The sequence below is a fragment of the Uloborus diversus genome, chromosome 5, assembly GCF_026930045.1.
Source record: "Uloborus diversus isolate 005 chromosome 5, Udiv.v.3.1, whole genome shotgun sequence".
In the NCBI taxonomy this organism is placed as follows: domain Eukaryota; kingdom Metazoa; phylum Arthropoda; class Arachnida; order Araneae; family Uloboridae; genus Uloborus; species Uloborus diversus.
In genome coordinates, this window is record NC_072735.1 from 36,876,012 (window position 1) to 36,896,051 (window position 20,040).

At 32.3% G+C, this 20,040-nt stretch overlaps 1 protein-coding gene across 1 annotated transcript in view; it reads left to right on the forward strand.

Annotated features, from left to right (window-relative positions):
* LOC129222354 (LIM homeobox transcription factor 1-beta-like) overlaps positions 1 to 20,040 on the forward strand; it is a 127,103-nt gene that overhangs the window by 19,764 nt on the left and 87,299 nt on the right. The window contains 1 exon segment of the mRNA XM_054856850.1: positions 15,203 to 15,404. Coding sequence (XP_054712825.1) covers positions 15,203 to 15,404 — 202 coding nt within the window.

The following is a 20,040-nucleotide window of genomic DNA, read 5'->3' on the forward strand; positions in this document are numbered from 1 at the left end:
GAATTATCTTCTAAACCAGTGGTTTAAAACCTTTTGTTTCCCAGTCCTATTTTTGAACAAAACCAGGCGCGATATATATATTGAGACACACACATACATTTATACAAGCCTATATAAACTTTAGTAGTTTTATAAATCAGACAAGATAGGTGATATAACTTTTAGCATACATTTCGAACTCAGATTAGAAATTCAAAAATGTGTTTTTTTTTTTTTTTTGCTTTACAATGCATTTGTATTAAATTTAAACTGTGAGACTCAAATTTCATAAATTTATAAATTGTAACAAACAATAATAAAGGTTAGGGATCCTTGTTCCAAGCATAAAAGCATAATCGATGGCCAAACATCAGGATTACAATAGCATAACTTTTAAATTTAGTTATTAAAATTCTTCTACAACTTAAACAGTATCATGAATAAAAGTTTATTTAAAACGAAATGTGAATGCTCAGCGATGGACAAATGCTTAATGTGCAAATGCTAACGCATAATGTACACAAAATATGGAGATCAACGATCTGCAAGTGCTACGTTATTTTTGAAATGCTTAAGCATAATGTAATGAATAATAATGGAAATTAGTAACTTGCATTAAAAATTTTCCAAACCAGACCAAAACAGTTACAGATGAAAATTCTGAAATCGACATCAGCGTTTACTAATACTTTCTGCGTAGTTTCGCAGAATTTGGCACATGTGATGAAATACATTACAATTTCGTGGCACAAAGTTCTTTCAGATGAGTTTATGAATGAGGGGATTGAAAAATGTAACAAAATTTGCAGTAAAAATAACAGCATTTTTTTCCATAGTGTATACATACAGTATATAGAACAACCAACCAATCTTTATCTAGCCATCCTCGTTGCAGCAAAGAAAGCAATGATTTCACAAGTGTGCCCAAATGTGACCAAATATGCTTTCAAATGTGTTGAGGAACCATCTGGACTAGTGTTTTGGCACACGAGGTTCAGTATCCAGAACACATTCGGAACACTTTTGAAACATTTTCCTCCTGGCGGAGAATATCACTTTTTCTGAAACAAAGTGTTCTGAATCGTGCAGGTGTATTTGCACTGCATTTTAGAGCAATATAGCTACGTTTTGAGGAATAACTGATTTAATTTTTCAAGAGTATGCAATTCCTAGATTTTATTCAAACCTTGTCAGGAAAACTAGGTACGTACACAAACAAAAAAGTTGTTATTTACTGCTGAAATAATTAGTTATGACAATAAATTAGTCCAATGACCTTTATGCGCTGAGAAGCACAACTAGTTTTGGAAAAAAATGGGAAATGAATCATTTCTAACATTTGCTTTGAATTTATTAGTTTAATTAACTTTAAGTATTAGGAACAGAAACCACAGATATAATTGAAATCACTCTTTGGCACAGTCTTCATGTGCCCGTCTTTTTCAGTTGGGGCACTGTGTTGACCTAGAGTACTGTTTAATCACCGACGAGATGGAAAGGAAAACATCCGGTTTACTGGCAGAAACAGACGCATCTATCAGTTTGCAAGGAGGCTGGTTTGCCATTACTGAGTAGTATTAGCCTCTAAATTAAGCACCGTCACATTGAAAGGAACGACATACGCGCATCAAAATTTCGCTTTTCTCCCTCATTCAAATAAAATCATCTTGACTGGCCGCTTGCCAATAGTATACAACATATTGCAAAAGACACGGGCTTCCTTACGTTCCACGTCGGGTTCTTCATACGGTTGAAACAGAAACTTTGCAAAATCTCGAAAATCAAAATTCCAGCAAGGAATATATAGCCCATTTAAGTAACATAGCAGTAAATAATAGCTACAGATACCAGACTTGAACTAACTCGATTAACAGAACAAAGCAGATGGAAATTATTATTGACTTCCCTAATTTTCTGATTTTAATAGAAATCATTCTACCCCTTATATACATAAAAACAAATAATAAAAGGGAATTCCGATTTTTGATTAAAAAAAAAATAATATGTTGATAAAAATCATAATCAAAATAAGATATATTTCTGAAATTAGATCAGATTTTATCGTTTTTGTTTGATTTATAGCAAATCAAGACATATGAATGTCATTAGAATCGCTAAAAACTCTAATTAGGTGAAGGCTTTCATCTGTAATTAACTAAACAAAGTTGCAGAAAATATTTTAATAGTTAACATTTGCAGACATATCATTCGTTTGGTTTTGATTTTAAGCATTTGTGTAGAAGTTATTATTTCAGTTATGTCAGAAGTTTTGCACCTTTGATGATGAAGAAAGTCAAATCATGAAACTCAGCATAGTAGACCACAGATTTTTATTTTATTAATACTATTAAGATATCTGACTGCGTTAAAATTAGCATTTTCAAGGAAATTTTCGAAAACAATTTTATGATTCCGTTTTGTGGTCTGATTCACTGGTTTTCCAAAACAGTCTTACATTTTACTATATGTGAACTACAACTGGAGTTTTAGCTGTATTATTAGAGAGCCGTAAACTAAACTCCAGACCGAAAGTTGTATTTAAATGCGTTTTCTGAAGAATAATATTTTTTAAGAAAGCTGTTTACTATAACAATAATATCTGAAAAATTTATTCAAGTATTGGGGTGAAATTTTCTGAGATAGTTCTCTGTAATATGCTTAATGTTTTCCTCTAAAAGCTAAGCTGTATTTTAGAATGAGGTAAGATTTTTATTAGGATAATATTAAACAAAAGCATTTTTCTGTAAAAAAAAATACCAGTATAGAAACTCTGTTCAGTTTTAATTCAGAACTGGTTTGAAAAACAAAAATACTTTTACCGTAAAATACGCATAAGCGTCATAAAAATGTATTCCTACAGGGATTTATGTTTGATTAGAACCTAATTTTGTCCATAGTTAGCGAAAGACACGTATTTTTGCTATTTTTCTTCATATTTGTCCATTTTTTTAAAATAAATTAATATTTTAAAAGCTTTTTTCTTCATTTTTTTCATAGATTTGAAACATATGTAGTTAAAAAATAAAATTAAAAAATATGTTTAAGCTATTTTAAAAAATGTTTTCGAACACAGTCGGATACCTTAAGTCGGGGAAGGGGGGGGGGAGGTACCAGAAAATCTTGCATAACTAAGTTAATGTTGTTCCTTTGGGGCATTCTGCTTAAAAGTTTAGTTTTCGCTGAATATATTTTTAGGTTCACGAAACGAACTTCTTCGCATGCATTTCGAGAAAAAAGGCAAACTTTTAAAAAATCACATCAAACAACTTTTCGAACTTGAGTTTCACCAGAGTCGCTGTTACCTCATCGAAGCCGGCCCCCAGTAAATCTATTATCACGCTTTTCCCTTATCCTACTCCCACACACTTCTCGAAAGTTTATTCTGTTACGTCATTGAAGCACATAGAGTACACCCGACAACACAAATTCACACCAAATAACAAATGACTCCATTATTGATTGGCGGGAAACTTCTCACTCTACTTTTTCGCACAAGCCTCGCATTTAACGCGTCATCGCCTATCGCGACACTTGAACGTCCCGTCCTGGTACAAGAGTGCATGCCATCGAGGACGCGTTACTCCAGACACAAAAAGGTGTACCAGGGTGGCAACGACCCCCCGCGGAGTCCACTCCACGCAGCTTGTGTTCCGGCCACTCGGATATCGGATGGTGAGAAGTGGCCGGCACTTCTTGGTTCCAGCTTGTGGGAAAGATTTGTTGGTGGGATTTTTTTTTCTCACGGACAAAGTGCAGGAGTATTGTGATATTGTATCCATTTTGTAAGAAGTGAGCCCGTTGTATCGTCGTAAATAACTAAATTGAGTTAAACTGGGTGATAAAAATAGCACGATGATGACTATGAATGTAACGTTTGTGTAGTCATTTATAACAGCAGTACTCATGTTATTTTGAGTAAAATCGTTTTGCTTTGATTTTTACCGTTTTGCGCAAGAAGTGCTTAATATGGTTTGGCAATTTTATTTTTAGGCACAGGTTCACTTATACGAAATGGTAAAATGGTTCAACTATGGGCCACTTTTCGATGCTTTCAATAAAAATTCCACGTACATCTTTGATTTAGAAATTTGAGGACTTTAGCAGTGGTAGCTATACATTTCGTTTTTCGAATGAAATGTTTTAAAAAAATCTAAGGTTGAAAGTAGAGGAAGGGGAATTTTTCCCCCGTGACCCATGGACCACCTCATTTTCATCTAGAAAACACATTGAAAACTTTATCTGACCTATTGTTGTCTGAAACTACACATTGTCCTCTGCGTGAAACTGTATAAAAAATTTTTTTAGTCCATCATTTACCTTTTTTAAAAAAATTTTTAAGACTTAATCATCACTTGTCGTCTTGAGTGATTAATAAAGTTCAACAAGGTGAACGTAGGTAAAATTCCTTATAATCTGCCTAGATTTTGACATATAAACATTTGAAAACTAGAAAAATCTCACCAACTAAAGGCTAGGTATCTATACTCAGGTCTCAGAAAAAACGTAGGTCTGACAAATTTTAAACGAGACCAAAAAAAAAAAAAGCTTGAAAACTGAAATGCTAAGTCACATATCTTATTCCAATTCTCATCAAAATAAATAATTTTCAAACATTATCTCAATTTGTATTTGGTCCGGAGTTCAGTCAGTACCTTCTTCAAAAACTCCTATGATTACTGGCGATAGGGTAACCCCCAAAGCTTTCTTCTGTCTTTTCTTGCAATTATTTACAAATAACACAAAATATGCCAAAATCATACCTACAGAGACTAAAATGTAGCTCCAAGCCTTTAAAAGCCGTGAAAAATTGGTGGCACATTGTTGTAAACCAACATTCTCATTTTCAATAAATGCTGAGACCTTGTAAAAACTATGAAACATTTTAAGTCAACAAGCGGCTTAAATTATAACTGACAAATTTGTATAGCAAATCTGAACTTACCAGATCTTGGAAAACAGTATAAGTGGTCTGCCTAGAGGAGACTTTTCACTCTTCCACGAGTGAGTCAAATCACACACTAAGAAAGACTAAGGTATACAAAAACAATGGCAATTTCTGATAAAGCGACTTTAGTTACCTAAATGTTTACATTACCAGGGAATTTTCTTTGGAGCTCGTAAGTCCAAAAAATAGGCCACTAGAGAGCAAAATAATCGCCATGGCAAGAGTGACCCATTGTTGCCCCCTTGGCACAAAGTTGTAACGTTTTACGGTAAGTTTTTGTGTTTTCATTTATTTTTCTTAAAGGAGGTTGAAACATTGCTTGACGGTAAGGAATTTAAAAAAAGAAAAAAATGAGTCACTTTTAATTCTAACGGATGTTAATACACATTGGTTGATTCCCGTTTGAGCATAAATGATTAAAGAAAATTTTAGTTATTTTTTTGTCTATTAAATAGTTTAATTTTTGCATGATTTGGTCCCATGCAGCAAATTTTCTCGCAGAAATTTCAAATTTGCACTCTTCTATTATCTCGACTGCATTTCCTTTACGTTTCCGCATTTTCCCTAAAGTATCCCATACGAAGAGTCAGATTAAGGCATGGGCACAGGCCCAGGGCACGAACATTTGGGGGGCAGTTTTTATTGGACTCATTTCATACCGCACTATAGCAAGCTGTAAATATTAAAGCAAGAAAAAACATTCTCCTAATAAATTTAATTTCTTTCGTAAATTCCAAAATCACTTCCAGAATAGTCTATATTTACATTATGTAATTAATGTCATACATAATTTTGATATTTATGGCTTACTGCAACCTGCAAAGTTTGACGACATCTTATATTATAATGTTTAATAATTATCGTGTATGTACTATATAATCTTTATATTTTAATATAAAATATCGCTAGATAAAGAATAGCTGTGTTAACACCTTCAATGCGCAAGTATCAAAATATTTCACTATATAGACTAAGCTGGGGGGGGGGGGGGCACCAAATAAATTTCGCCCAGTGTCTTCAAAAATCATAGTCGGTTCCTGACACGAATAGATTAATTAAACGAAGTAAACGAAGGGTGGAGGGGGGAGGATAATTACATTTTGTGGTACAAAATAGTCACTAAAACTGCTTTTTCTAACGTTGTTTGTCTTACTTTACAGTTATCTATTCCAACAATATGTACAACATTGCGGTCGATCTCAGTTGCCATGAAATCAATGATGATTCTAGAAACTTGAATTTCAACCAATATTTTACCTTCCTTTCTGCTTCCGTACACAAGGAAAGAAAAGAACAACACACTTTCAGAGACTATACTCCAATTTTAGCAATAAAAAAGTATTTTTCAATAGCATTCGACAGGAACTCAAAAGATCTTATTATATTTTAAAGTCATCCATCACTATGACCTCTTCATCCTCCCGTGTCAAGCGAAAAAAAGCCTGGATACAGTGTTTCTAAATTGGTATATCGCTTAACCCAGTGAAGTACAGAACCATATAAGCCGTCTGCTTCGTGTTCCGAAGACATCGATAGCTATTAAATGCGACAGGGGGATCAGAAGAGAAAGCTACGAGAAGGAGAGGTAAAATAAAATTTTTTGTGGGACTTGGGAAACTTAAAAAGGATTCGACAGTGTGAAATGAACGGTCAGAGTAGAATTGAGGTGTCAAATGATATTTGGATTCCTTGACAGTTTATTTCCGAGAGCTTTGTTTTAAAATTGATTTTTTTAGGTCTTATTCTTCTTCCGTATATACAGATTAATTCCGTTTCTTTGTAAAACCCCCAAAGTTTAAGAGTGTAGAATAAGAAAACAATAGCTCTTGGCAACTTGAGAAATTAGAAAAATGTCGCAAACATGTTATATTTTCATTTTTGATTCAATGGAACTTTTATTGTTTTTAATTAAATGAAATATTTATCTGATGAACTATTTTACAGTTAACGGAGCCTTTCATTCTGCTTAGTTTAGTTGGCAAATTATTTTGTACTTTAATGGAACTGTGGGAACCAACTAATATTTTTATCTTCTGAAGAATTGATTGTTTATAATTTAATTTATATATTTTTTTCAGTTGCAATTTTCAACCATTTACTGCTAAAAATTATTAGTTCATTCGATTCAAAGAAAGATTAACGCATATAAATTTGATTATTAATAATAATAAAAAAGATAGTCAAGACAAACGGTCGAATACTGCTTCACATGTGTTTTGTTGATTTTTTTCAAATGGGCTATAGAACTGTCAATGTTATTTAATGGTTAATTTTATTCTTTTGGCGGAAACGTGAGCAAACAGTTTAAAACCTAAACTAAAATCTAAATCAGTGACCTAAAAGCAGAAGTTGCAAGAGGAAGGAAAAACTAAAAAAGAAAAGAAAAACCAAAAGTCGAAAAGTTCCGGCTTTCGCTTTTCTCTTTCAAAAAAAATGCATAAAAAAAATAAAGAAAAAAAAATGAAATGGCTGCCAACAAGCAAAAACATACCACTGACCTTGGTTTTCTTATTATATTTAAACGTTAATTGTAGCAACGTAAATGATTAGAACAAAATTGAACTTATGTCAGAAAAATTTCCGTGAATCGCTATTAAAATCAGTCATGCGATTATTTCTTTCCCTCAAATCGGGAAAGTTATATGAAAATAATGCTTAATATTTAAATAAAAAAAAAACGAACAAAATCGAACTAAAAAAAAAAAAAACTGCTTTTTTGTGCACATCTACGGCCCAGAAATATTTCAATGGTATAAGTCTCACTTCTTATACCTAGTTCTAAAGGGGGGGGGGGTCACATTTCAATGTTAACGTAGCAATATAATATATAAATTTAAAGCATCTTCGTTCAAAATACCTTATCACTAAAATGGTCTAGTTCAATATTTTACCTCACACACGAACCCTATCAAATTCTACACACCACTCATTTCAAGAATCTAAATCCTATTTCTCCGATACTGAACAGCTTATTGGAAAAATCTAGAAATGTCTTCGAAAAGAATATATACCAAAAGGGGGGGGGGGGAGTAAAATCAGTAATGGATCTTCATCGGTTTCCACAGTCCACTGCTTTCCAAATAAAATAAGCCATGGCATACTTTCCCCAGGAATTTTTCTTCCGTTCGAAATCGACAAAAACATTCGAATGGTTAGATACGAAGGTATGGTTCATTTTACCTTCTATTTCGCTTTATTCAGTTTCTTTCTATTTCTTTCTTTTATAGAAACTTTTCACTTAAATCGGAAGTTAAGTTTCTATATTTTTCTTTCATAGGAATATTAATTTGATGCACGGCAGGTAATTTGAGCATCTGGAAAAAAAAACTTAAGCTTTATTATATTTTTTGCACTAGATCTTTATTGTATTGATATTATTTCAAAATATTACTTTAAGGAACTCTGAAAAAAAAAGAAAAATAAATAAATAATTAAATAAAACACATAAAAGAAAATTAAATAACGATTGTAATATGTAATAGAGTAACAATCACAATAACAATAACATTATTATTATAATATACGCTCAGATCATTCAGTTTACAGCTTAATCTAAACATTATAATTATAATAATAATAATTGTAACAATAACATTATTATAACAGTAATAATTATAACAATTACATTATAATTATAGCACTCGCGCCACTGCGTGATAATTTGATAATGTTTTGGTAATGTTTAACATGCAGCGAAATGCTTTATCGTGACAAGGCTGAACTCGATCCGGTGACTTAACTGTTTTACTGGTAAGACTGTTCCTTTTAGGAGAATAGAGAAATGTAAAAATGGTCAACAATGACCGCTATCTACTGGAGTTAATGTTTAATCCACTTGAGTTAGGGTTAAACTGCCAAATTTAACTTAAATTACCAAAATATCACCATCCAAGTGTTCAAATGTACATAGAAGCAAACTTTCTAGTTATAACAATAATGATTATAACTCCTAAGATTTATTATGCCTTAGAAAAGATCAATTTTGAGAGTATGGTTACACCCGCAACACGTACTAATTATTATTCTTTAAATATGCGAAGATAAAATTTTAGAAAGTTGATACTTTATATTGTGATACATAATGTTTATATTCAAATATATGAAAATGAAAAGATAAAGATTCAAGTTTTCAAAATAAAGGGAAAATATACATACGCAAAAATATCACATACATGCAAATAGATTAAGCAAACTATCACTAAAGCTTATTTTGGAAGAAAACTTTTGCTATCAGATTTTCAGTTGCTGAAAATACATTGAAGAAAGAACAAAATCAAAAAGAAAGGAAAAAGGAGGCCCTTAAAAAAAATTAATTCTCAAAATACAACAGGAAACCTTGAAATTGTAATGGAAGATGATAATTAATCCGCGTATGAAACAGCGTGCAATATAGCAAGATATAAAAGTGCAGCTATGATCATTAAATTAAAATCAGTTTTTTGCATCTTTCGTTTTGACAAAGACGGCGGAAATCTTCACGTTTTCAGGAAACGTAAGTGCACAAAACTGTTTTAATCAAAAGCAATTAAAAAATTAACCTAACTAATTCAGATTTAATTGACCTTGAATTATCAGCCCTTTAAAGAAATCTAATTAATTAACTTCAAGGGAAGTTTTTTTTAACCGTCTGCAAAAGGAACTAATTATTGAATTGGAAACTTTTTCAGCATTTGTTAAAGTGTTATCCGCCTAGCAACAAGCTTTTGTGTTAGTTGTTTGTTTATTTATTTACTCATTTATTTTTGCGAGTGAAATGTGAGAAAATCTAGATTTTTTTTCTTGGATCATTTCAGATATTTTTATGCTTCTTAATAGATTTGTTTAAAAGGAACTCTGAAGTAGTTCAATTGTTTTATTGTCTCACCAACTTCAGTTAAGTTACTTGATGAAAATTAAGTTGAGTAAATAATAAAAAGGGGGGACAGGGGGGGAGATGCTTCTTTAGACGTAATCAAGCCTACTTTCACCAATACCAACATCGATTTTCTGACATTAGATAAAACACTCTCTCTATTGACTGAGGCTGCAATTTATTTCAAATGAAACTTTTCATTTCAATAAAAACTATCAATTTTTTTCCATGTTATGCTTTAGTTAATTCTAAGCATTAAAGAACTTCTAAGTTAAAGCATCTTAAATTCAAGCTCTTTTTCTCCATAATTAGGAGAACGAACCCAGGAGAAAAGAATTATAGAACTAAATGCGAGCAAAATTTTCCACTATGAACTTTGTTTCTGAAAAGGTAAAATAAATAAATAAATAAATTATGATAATAATGAACAAATTAAGGAAATTCTTTTAATGTTCTGCGAATATTAAAAAAACAAACAAACTATATTCTACTAATGCGCCTAATTTTAAACTAGTTTAAGAGATTCTTTTTTCCTTTCAATAGTTTGAAAAATAACTTTAGAGCCATTTAAGAACGTTTTAATACAAACATTTTAAATTCAACCACTTTTTTTCTCGTATTTAGGAGCACAAACGTAGAAAAAATAAATTGTTGAAATAAATTTAAAAAAAAATTCCAATTTAAAATTTTGATAATGAACTAATACAAAATATGTAAAGAAATATAATAATAAATAAATTGGGCAAAATTGATTTTTACAATGCTTTGCAAATACTCCTAAGTTTGAACTAGTGCATAAAAATAATTTTCTTTCTAATAGTTTCAAAAAACAAACAAATAAATAAATAAATAAAAATAATAAATAAATAAACATAAATAAAAGAGAATTAAAAAAAAATTCCGAAGAAAGGTACTTCGGCTTTAATCAATAACTTTTATCGTTTCTTGAATTATAAAAAACATGAACTATGCTTGTAAAATCCGCAATTTTCTCTGTATATGTTGGTGCTAGTGCTAGTAATGTTTTTAATATTAGTGATTTTTTTATATCATAATGCTTAAATTGCTTTCGTAAGAGTTAATATAAAAATTTTTTGTGGTGTTCAAAAGAGATGCTTAAAAGTAACTGAAAATAAATGAATAAATAAATAGAATACAAACGACTCTTTTGTGCATTTACTCGTCATAAGATATTTCGATAACATTTGTTTAAAATAAATCCTTTTGTTGGATTGCACTTTGTAAGCACTACTTATCAAGGCTACAAGTTTCCCCATTGAGAGCAAATATATGTTTTTTCTGTTTCATTTTTTTTTTTTTTTTTTTGAATCGCTCAAAATGGGAAGGTTTTTTTTTTTATTTTATTTATTTATTTTTTTTTTTTTTTCAATTCAAAAAACAAAACGTGGAAATAAGTAGAGAGATTCTCGTACCGATCGAACTTAATTCAATGCTGTTTTCAACCAGTCACGTGAACAAACTTGCATCCGATTCACTAATCAGTTGGCAAATTCGTCATGTGATCGAGTTGGAAATGATAGCGAAGTTGAATCCGAGTAGTACACGAACTGGGCTGAATGAGTTCTATCCAAGGTCTTTCAAGCAAAAACAAATATGTCTCGAATCGAACTATTCACTCAAAAGTTACGTGGGGGCAGGGGAGATTAATGAGGTTACGGAGTGTTCCTCATTTCATAAGTCTGCTTTTTTTTTTTTTTACTCCTCAGTCTTTATTTAATGATTTTATATATTTGTTGCTTTTCTTTTGTTTTTAACAGTGCGTTATTTTTTTTTTTGATTGACGCTGCTGAACATGAATCAGCACTGTGTTTCATACATCATTCTGAAAATTTAAGAAAAATTGGAAAAAAGTTATGAATATTACAAACGTAAGATTAAGTTATTTTTGCCCTTGTTATTTCGCCATAGTTTTTAGTTAGTTATTACTATGAAGTGCATCAACTTCAACGAGCAAAAAACACTTCAAACCTTTGAACAAAATTAATAAGTTTTTTTTTTCTTCCGTAATTTTATTATTCTTGATCGATACTTTTTTCTTTCTTATGGGGCTGCGTTAGAGTGAGATTATCTTTTTAGAGCTAGTGCCAGCCTCCGTTATAGCATTCATTATTTCATGTACACCACTATAGACGGGTGCCATTACCACGGGAATTTTGACGCCCAGTTTTCCACCAGATGGGGGCACTTGGGCTCTCTTCGATGCGATACTGTATTAGGAATTTAAGCCAAGAGCACTCCAAGTCAAACGAGTGCTGGTGGGATCTTTTACATACTGCATAATCAAAAGACATGGATGCTGTCGATTTTCTACATCTTAAAAGCCGATACCGACTGGAGCCAGGTTCGAACTTGCGTCTTTGGGCGTAAGAGACAAACGTCTAACCACTACACCACTCTGCCAGCGATTAAGTAGAACGTTGAAAATAATAATTATTAAGGGGAATTTAAAAAAAGAAACAGAAATAAAGTCGTACAGCATAGGTTATTCAAGAGAGGAAAAAAATAATTCCTTTGGAAAATTAAGTGTGAAAAGCGTGAAGTATTTTTTTTCTCTCCTGTAAAATGTTTAAATACTCAAAAAAAAAAAAAAAAAATGATTAAAGTGAAAAACCAACGTAAATAAAACACAAATTCTCAAGAAAATACAGCATATAGCTGTTTCAAGGCTACAGTGGAGCCTCTTCATTAGTGAAAAAAAACTCATCACTGCCAGAAAGTCATGAAAGATCTGGTCGTCAACCACATACACACCGATATTTATACCAAATGGGTCAATCAATAGGAATTCACGACAAAAGACGACAATCAAACAATCAGCAAACTACAAATCAACCTTGGGAAGCACAGCAGGAGGGGGGGGGGGGGGAGACGACTTTAAGAGTGGATTGAGCAGCCTTTGTCACTAAATGCCCCAATTATAAGTTAAAATCTTTAGATAATTCTTTGCAACCATGTTATAATGCATTCGATCATATTATTAATTCATAAGCTTAAAACCGGTGGTTAATTAATTAATTGCATACGCTAATTTTTAAATGATTATTAAATGTCAATTTTAACCAGTTGCTTCTAGATTGTGAATTACCTTTTATCAATTCTAAAGTAAAAATTCATTAGACCATTTAGCTACAGTCATTCATTGAGACGGAACAATGCGATTTCTTAATTTTCAAAGTCAAAAGCAATTTAATAATACTATTCGAGGTAAATAAGGTTGGAATTGAATTGGAAAAAGACATCGGTAATGAAAATTCGAAACTCACGCGTCGTTCAGGCTGCCTTTATCATTTTAAATGAGGTCAAATGCATCATTCAAAAGAATTAGCAATTAACGCTTAAATAATTACGTCTTAATTAAAACTCAATCGGAAATTTACTGCATTGTATTTTATTCTTGAGTGCAGTAAAACAACTAAGTTATTCAAGTATGGAGAGTAATCGCCATTTTGAAATATTAATTAAATTGTACGGCTGCCAATGCAGCAAATTAAAATTTTCATTATATTCTTTCCGACAAATATTAATGTTACAATATATTTGTTTTTCTTCAAGCTCAACCCGCCCGAAAATTTATTATTGAGCAAACACAGCAATTTTCGTAGATTTTGAAAGCATTTAAGTATGCATTGTTTAGTCAGAAAATTTCATGCATTAAATTAATCTTTATCTAAACATGGGATGCTCGCATATTGATAGCTAACTTTAAAAAGTTAATTATAAACGGAGTAACTTTTCCAATTATATTTATTTGTTGTTTTTATTCAAAACGCTTGTTCAAATAATGAGATTTAAATTATTAATTATCTCTTATAAGAATTTAAAAAATGCATTTACAATTAAATACTGATTATTTAGGCTATATTAGGCCTATCTCATTACATGTTTAACATAGATTAAATATCATATTGGTAACTAATTTCATTCAAAATTTCTTCTTCCTTTGAAAGTGTCGAAAAAAAAAAACCTTATCCTTTATATAGAGCAAAAATATTTTTCATGAGTGACAATAACGTTCCGAGTTTAAACTGTAAAAATTATTTTTATATTTATATAGAAATTGTCTTAGGCATACGAATTATACAAATAATTTAATTGTTCTTTCATTTAATTGTTTTTTCGCTATTCAAACTATTTTCCTTAAAGTTTCTTACTAAAAGTCCTGCAATTAACCTGGAATCTTTCTGAAGAATTCAAGAAAACGTAGATATGTTTATAGAGATCATCTTGGCCTTATAAACCTTTTAATAGCTTTTATAGTTTTGCACATAATTTTAATTTATAGCTTCATATATTGTCTTGACACCTTCCTGATTTACCAGGAAAACAACAACAGTAAATATGGTCGAAGCTAAAGCTGAATTGCAAGCAAATAACGAGCAACTTATTTGCCTGCAAGCAACAATATCCAGCGACTACATTTCGCCTACTTTTGGAGATCACTCAGCCTGGAAGAGCCGTAATAGAGTTGTTGGCGAAACATCAAATAAAGAAGCTGGTAGCTAAAAATACTTTTTCACAGAAGTGAGAAGTCTACATTCATGCAACTTTTAGGGATTCAGGCAACTTTTCGTAAAAATACCCTTGTTTTTTACAGAAGGAAACCAATCTTCAAGATCAAAACTAGTGAAATCCCCGAGCGTCGTTTAGAAATAATCAGCGACGTTTCGGAATTATCTTATTGTGCGGAAATGAGGGATTGCAATATCGGACTAAAAATGCAATACCGGTATTCGGTATTTTTTTAACGTGATACCAGAAATCACACAAACTCACGAAAGTGGGATTCATACACCATCTAGATATGTGAAAATATCATGTTATGATCTTTCCGGTACTTTTATTCATAGATATTTTACAAATTCGTGCTTTTGAAGCAAATTTTTACTTCAATAGATTGATATTGGTACTGACTCATAGAAAAATATTTATATTTAAAATAACAGTGGATACCTAATTAGTTAAATTGAAAAATCTTTACTTAAAAATATTTATTGTTGTTGTTATTTGCCAGCTAGGCTGGAAATTTGGGGTGCGCTGCTTCGCTTTTTCAACTGTACCATAATTCGGTGTGAAGTACGACTTCTACAGTACACAGATGCCATAAGGACCTGTTTATAGGGTAGGCAACAAATCACAGCATAACAACACATTCACACAAGGAAAGGAAAGGGACAGGAGAGAGAAAGTTCGTCTACGCCCGAGCCAGGATTCGATCCCTGACCTTCCCGTCGCAGTCAAGCTTCTTCTACCATTAGACAAGGCAGGCGGCTTATCGTTTTTAAACAATAAAGAAAATACCGGAATTCTACCCCAGAAAATACCGGTACTATGAAATTGCAAAATAGCTCCAAATACCGGTATTGCAAGCACTAGTGGTAATAATTGAATTTGTTTTCTCGTTTCAGGCGGCCCGGGCTCCATCCGCAGCAAGAGCAAGAAGGAGCTGTGCACGGCGTGCCAGCAGCCCATCATCGACCGTTACATCATGCGCGTCATGGACAACTCGTGGCACGAGGGGTGCCTCACCTGTGCCGTATGCCGCATGCACCTTTCGCGCACCTGCTATTCGCGCGACCGGAAACTCTACTGCAAGGCCGACTACGACAAGTATGTCCTCTTCCGGTTTAGCATGGGCGCATACAAACAACCTTTACTCAGCTAAGGACCATATAACAATTTTGAGCTCCCTGATTGGCTAATGCGTCGGCCACGTTTTTTTTCCCGATCAACGCATGAAAATAAATTTTGTTCTCCGGAATTCATGTTTGAATGTATTTAACCCCCCCCCCCCTCTCCTATTGGAATAGTCTAGATGTTTTTTCGGAAAAAAATCAGAGCGTGCAATTAAAATTGTAAAGGAGATGGATGATATTTTTACGTGTTAGCAAATTAATAGTCTCCAACTTTTTACATGGTTTCTAGCAAAGTAAAGGTTGTTCATATGCGCCTCGACCCGATTTACTATTAGGTCCATGAGGCTCAGTCTATAAACCATATCGATGGTAAAGGGACCCTACCTCCAAAATCCATTTTAGTTTTTTTTTTTTTTTTTTTAAATTTACAAAATTGATGTTATTACACTTTTAAATCAGTTTCCAAACCTTCAATACCATTTCTAATTATTAGTATTCAAATAGACAATGAGCTGTGATATGATGGTACTAATGACTGGAAATGAAAATGTAAAGAAGTTTTTATGCTCTCCTGCAAACTTTTAATTTTTGGCATTGGAGGTTGAATTTCATATCAAGAGTTATAAAAAAAAATATGGTTTTATCATGATGTTGAAAATCAAGAGCAATGTATAAAGTGAACAGCAATGTGGATTTAAAATCAAAAAAGTCATTTTTTGCTGTCAAGTATGCCGTTTAAGAGGTTTACATCCTCAGTGTATCCCAGCCAGTTGCATGTATAATGATATAAAAGTTATGTGGTAGCAACTTCACCGACTTTTTCTTTAATTGTACTGTTCAAGAGTCCCCTGCAGACGCGTCTGGACTATTGTTCAAAAATTTCTAAATCAGCCCTGCTGGGCACATACATTCCATAGCACCCGACACTAAAAATCAGCTGTCATTTACTGGCAGTATTAAATAAAAATCAAACTTTTCGGGAGAAGGAAGTCTTGGATCTTTGATAATAAAAGATTCATTTAAAGAATTGTATAAAAGAAAAACAAAAATTGTGCACTTTTAGTACAAAACATTTAATTTACAATTATAATATTGATTTTCCAACAACCCAAAGAAGCGTCGCAAATGATTTTTTTTTCTTTTCTCCTTCAGCCTGGAGCGCGTTTCCTGTTTCCTGTTGTTTTACATTGCTACCAATAAAAAAATAACACCGAGGGTGACACCTAGTGTCAGATCAGAGAAACTTAGGGACGAAATTTGGAGCGGGTACGAAATACGGCTATTTATTCTACATTTTCATTTTAAAGTAGAAAATTGTCCCGGAAAAACATCAATCTGACTTCAAAGTTACCTCAGCGCAGAATATTTCAATGAAATGACATAAAAATAAAGAGTCAATTGACGACACGCAAGGTTGTAGATGTAGAGCTTACTAAAACTCCTATAATTATTTTCAATCATTTACGACTGGAAATCGAATGTCTCAAGGTTTTTTTTATTTTAAATTGTTCAAAAGGGCAAATTGCTTACAAAATTATACTCACGCTTGTGAACTTTTTTTCTTTTTAAATAGCGTCATATTGCTTGATTTTTTTTTTTTTTTTTTTTTTTTTGAATAAAAAGGCAGTTTAATGTTAGAGAGGATTTTATACTTTTGGAATTTTTGGAATTCTTGTAACTGCGATTGGCGATGGCAGCTAATGAAAGAGAAGATTGCATTGTACGTTAGCATCAAAGTATCGTCAAATTAATCGCTTTACTCCATATAACAAGACACATCATTTTCCTAGCAAACGATCATTACCACTCCACATCAGGTGTACCAGAATCCATACAAAAACGCATCCAGTGGATCACTTTCCACATCCTTTCCTCCCCGCTCCTCACTCCCCGCTTTCAATAAGCAGGGGGGTTCCGCGCGCTTGTAACGTACGATCGGCGATCACTTTTACAACAAATACCCTATGGTCCCAGTCAGGGTGGAACTAATTGTTGAACTTGGCCGGGCGTTATTTAAAAGGCGCCTAATGCGATCAATGGCGGAAAAGATGAATGCCCGTTTAGCGGTGTTTCTCTTCCCCCCGTCCTTGTTACAGCCCCCCCCCCCCAATCGAAAGGTGGAGGCGTAGGGGGGAGGGGGGCATGCGAATGGAAATGCCGTACTTAGGCAGGGAATGATGCTACAAAGAGATCGGGAACTAGGAATGTTGAATGGTTTCGGACAACTAGAGAGTTTAGGGAGGAGGATGGGAGCTTTTCATGTGCTAATGTTCGAAAGAATCATTGTTTACAGGGCATTCCCGTCTCTTTTGTCTTTGTTTTTGCCCTAGACAATATCGGCGTGTTATTCAGCTGTTTATTGGAGAGGAATTTTGGAATAGTTGAGGAATCCCTTGATTTTGCATGAGATATTTCTTTTTTCAATAAGTACTAATTATAATTAGTGTTTCATATTTTATTTTCGTCATTTATAGTAGCTGGCTAAAATAAAAGATGATAGCAGTTTGTAACTGATAGTGTGACTTAAAAGTTCACTAGTAACCATGGTAGGGAGAACCGATGGGCAATTATTATGCCAGACAATAAATTTGGAATTCGCAAAACTGACTTTAAAACCTATGGAAAAGTTTTGATTTTGAATATTGTTCTTAAGACTTGAAAAGTACTTAACCTTATTTTTCTGTCGCATTTATTTTGAAATTTATTTTTTAAGTAATGCACAAATAATCTAAAATCTGATTGTTTTTCCTTTATAAAACACTAAGATCACTTTATTTAAATGCTTCTTATGAGTGAACTAAAAAGAAAAAAAATAGAAAGAAACATGCAATGTTTTGCATTTATAGACTCTAGAGTCAATAGGAGATCGCCTTTCTTTTCAACACACTAATATATAGAGACCGGAAGCATAACTTTCTTATTTGAAAACGCAACAAAACCAATTTTGTAAATGAGAAGGTTTTTAAAATTTTCTTGCAATGTCGGTACATTTTACGCATTTTGAAAATTCCATCAAGCAGTTGAAGCCTCTCATTGACCATACACAGAAATTCCCTTTTTTACATAATTTAACGAATTTGACTTAAGGAACATTTGTTTCCCACAGGACGGAAAACTGCTCATAATTCAACGGCATAAATGGCTTTTTGAGAGAGCACTACCCGGAGTGCCTTGTCGCAAAGGGGCACTATAGAGTGCCCAGCTCGCTCTTCCGATTTGACCTCTTGCGAGTGTTTGTAAGATTTTTGAGATCTCGCTTTTAGGACAACCGTCCAAAGACTCTACACGAGAAGAAGGTCAAGATTCGAGTCGAAATGGCCACCATACCCGATGGTATACTCTAGTTGGAGTCATGAGAAACGTCAGAAATTCGGCTTATTCATCGTATCGACAATGGGGGACGTCACCTACCTCACACGCTGCTGCTCAAATCTGTATAAAACAAAACTTTTGTTTCTTACCGTAGTTATTTAAAAATATATAAAACTATTCTCATTTATAAACTGGGCTTTATTGTGTTTTGAGATAAGAAAGTTATGTTACTGTGCTCTGATATTTTTATAAAATGTTTGACTTTCAGAATGGATCCGCCAAAAAATTTCCCTCCACGTCTGAATTCCTCTCTGCTATTATGTTCTATTTTATGCTAATAGCTATTTGTTTAATCAATGCAATTTGAAACTTCTTTAAATGCTGTTTTCTGAGACAATTATTCTGAAAATAATTTAAATTAAAAAAATTGTCTCTTCCACTTAAATTATTATTATTATTATTATTATTATTATTATTATTATTATTATTATATTGTTATATTGTTATTATTATTATCATTATTGTTATATTATTATTATTATTATTATTATTATTATTATTATTATTATTATTATTATTATTATTATTATTATTATTATTATTATTATTATTATTATTATTATTATTATTATTATTATTATTGTTGTTGTTGTTGTTGTTGTTGTTATTGTTGTTATTATTATTGCAATCCTTATTACTAATGTAATTGTTATGATTATGATTATTTTTGCAATTATTATTATTATTATTAATTATTATTGTTGTTGTTATTGGTACCGCTGTTGTTGTTACTGTCAAGTACACCGTCTTTGTACCACTATAAGCACATTTTCAGTATTATTTGAGATAACGAGAAGAAAATTTTACCCAATATAACTGCGCATCTCAGAAGTGTAATCCCGGGGCTAAAAAATTTCAGATAGCTAAGAAAAGGGATGGCGAATTTTTTCGTCTGGCACCATGCTATTGTACAATGTACATGAGTGAATCAACTTTGTGCATCCACCCTTTTCCCGTTCAAAATGCGTTTTGAGCTCACCTTGTCATAATATTATCGTCCCACATAGTTGTTCCTAATAGTTATCCATTAAAAAACGATTAAAGTTAATTTAATTTTTCGCTTATTTTCTTCTCATTATTTTGTGAATTAAAAAAAAAAACCTTCAAATTCACACTTTTTTTTAGAAAAAATGGTAAAGATTCCTTAAACTTTTTTGACATGCATTTTTTAACTTTCAAAAACAGTTTCTTAAAAATTTTGAACAAACATGCGGACTCACAGATATTCTTTATCTCAT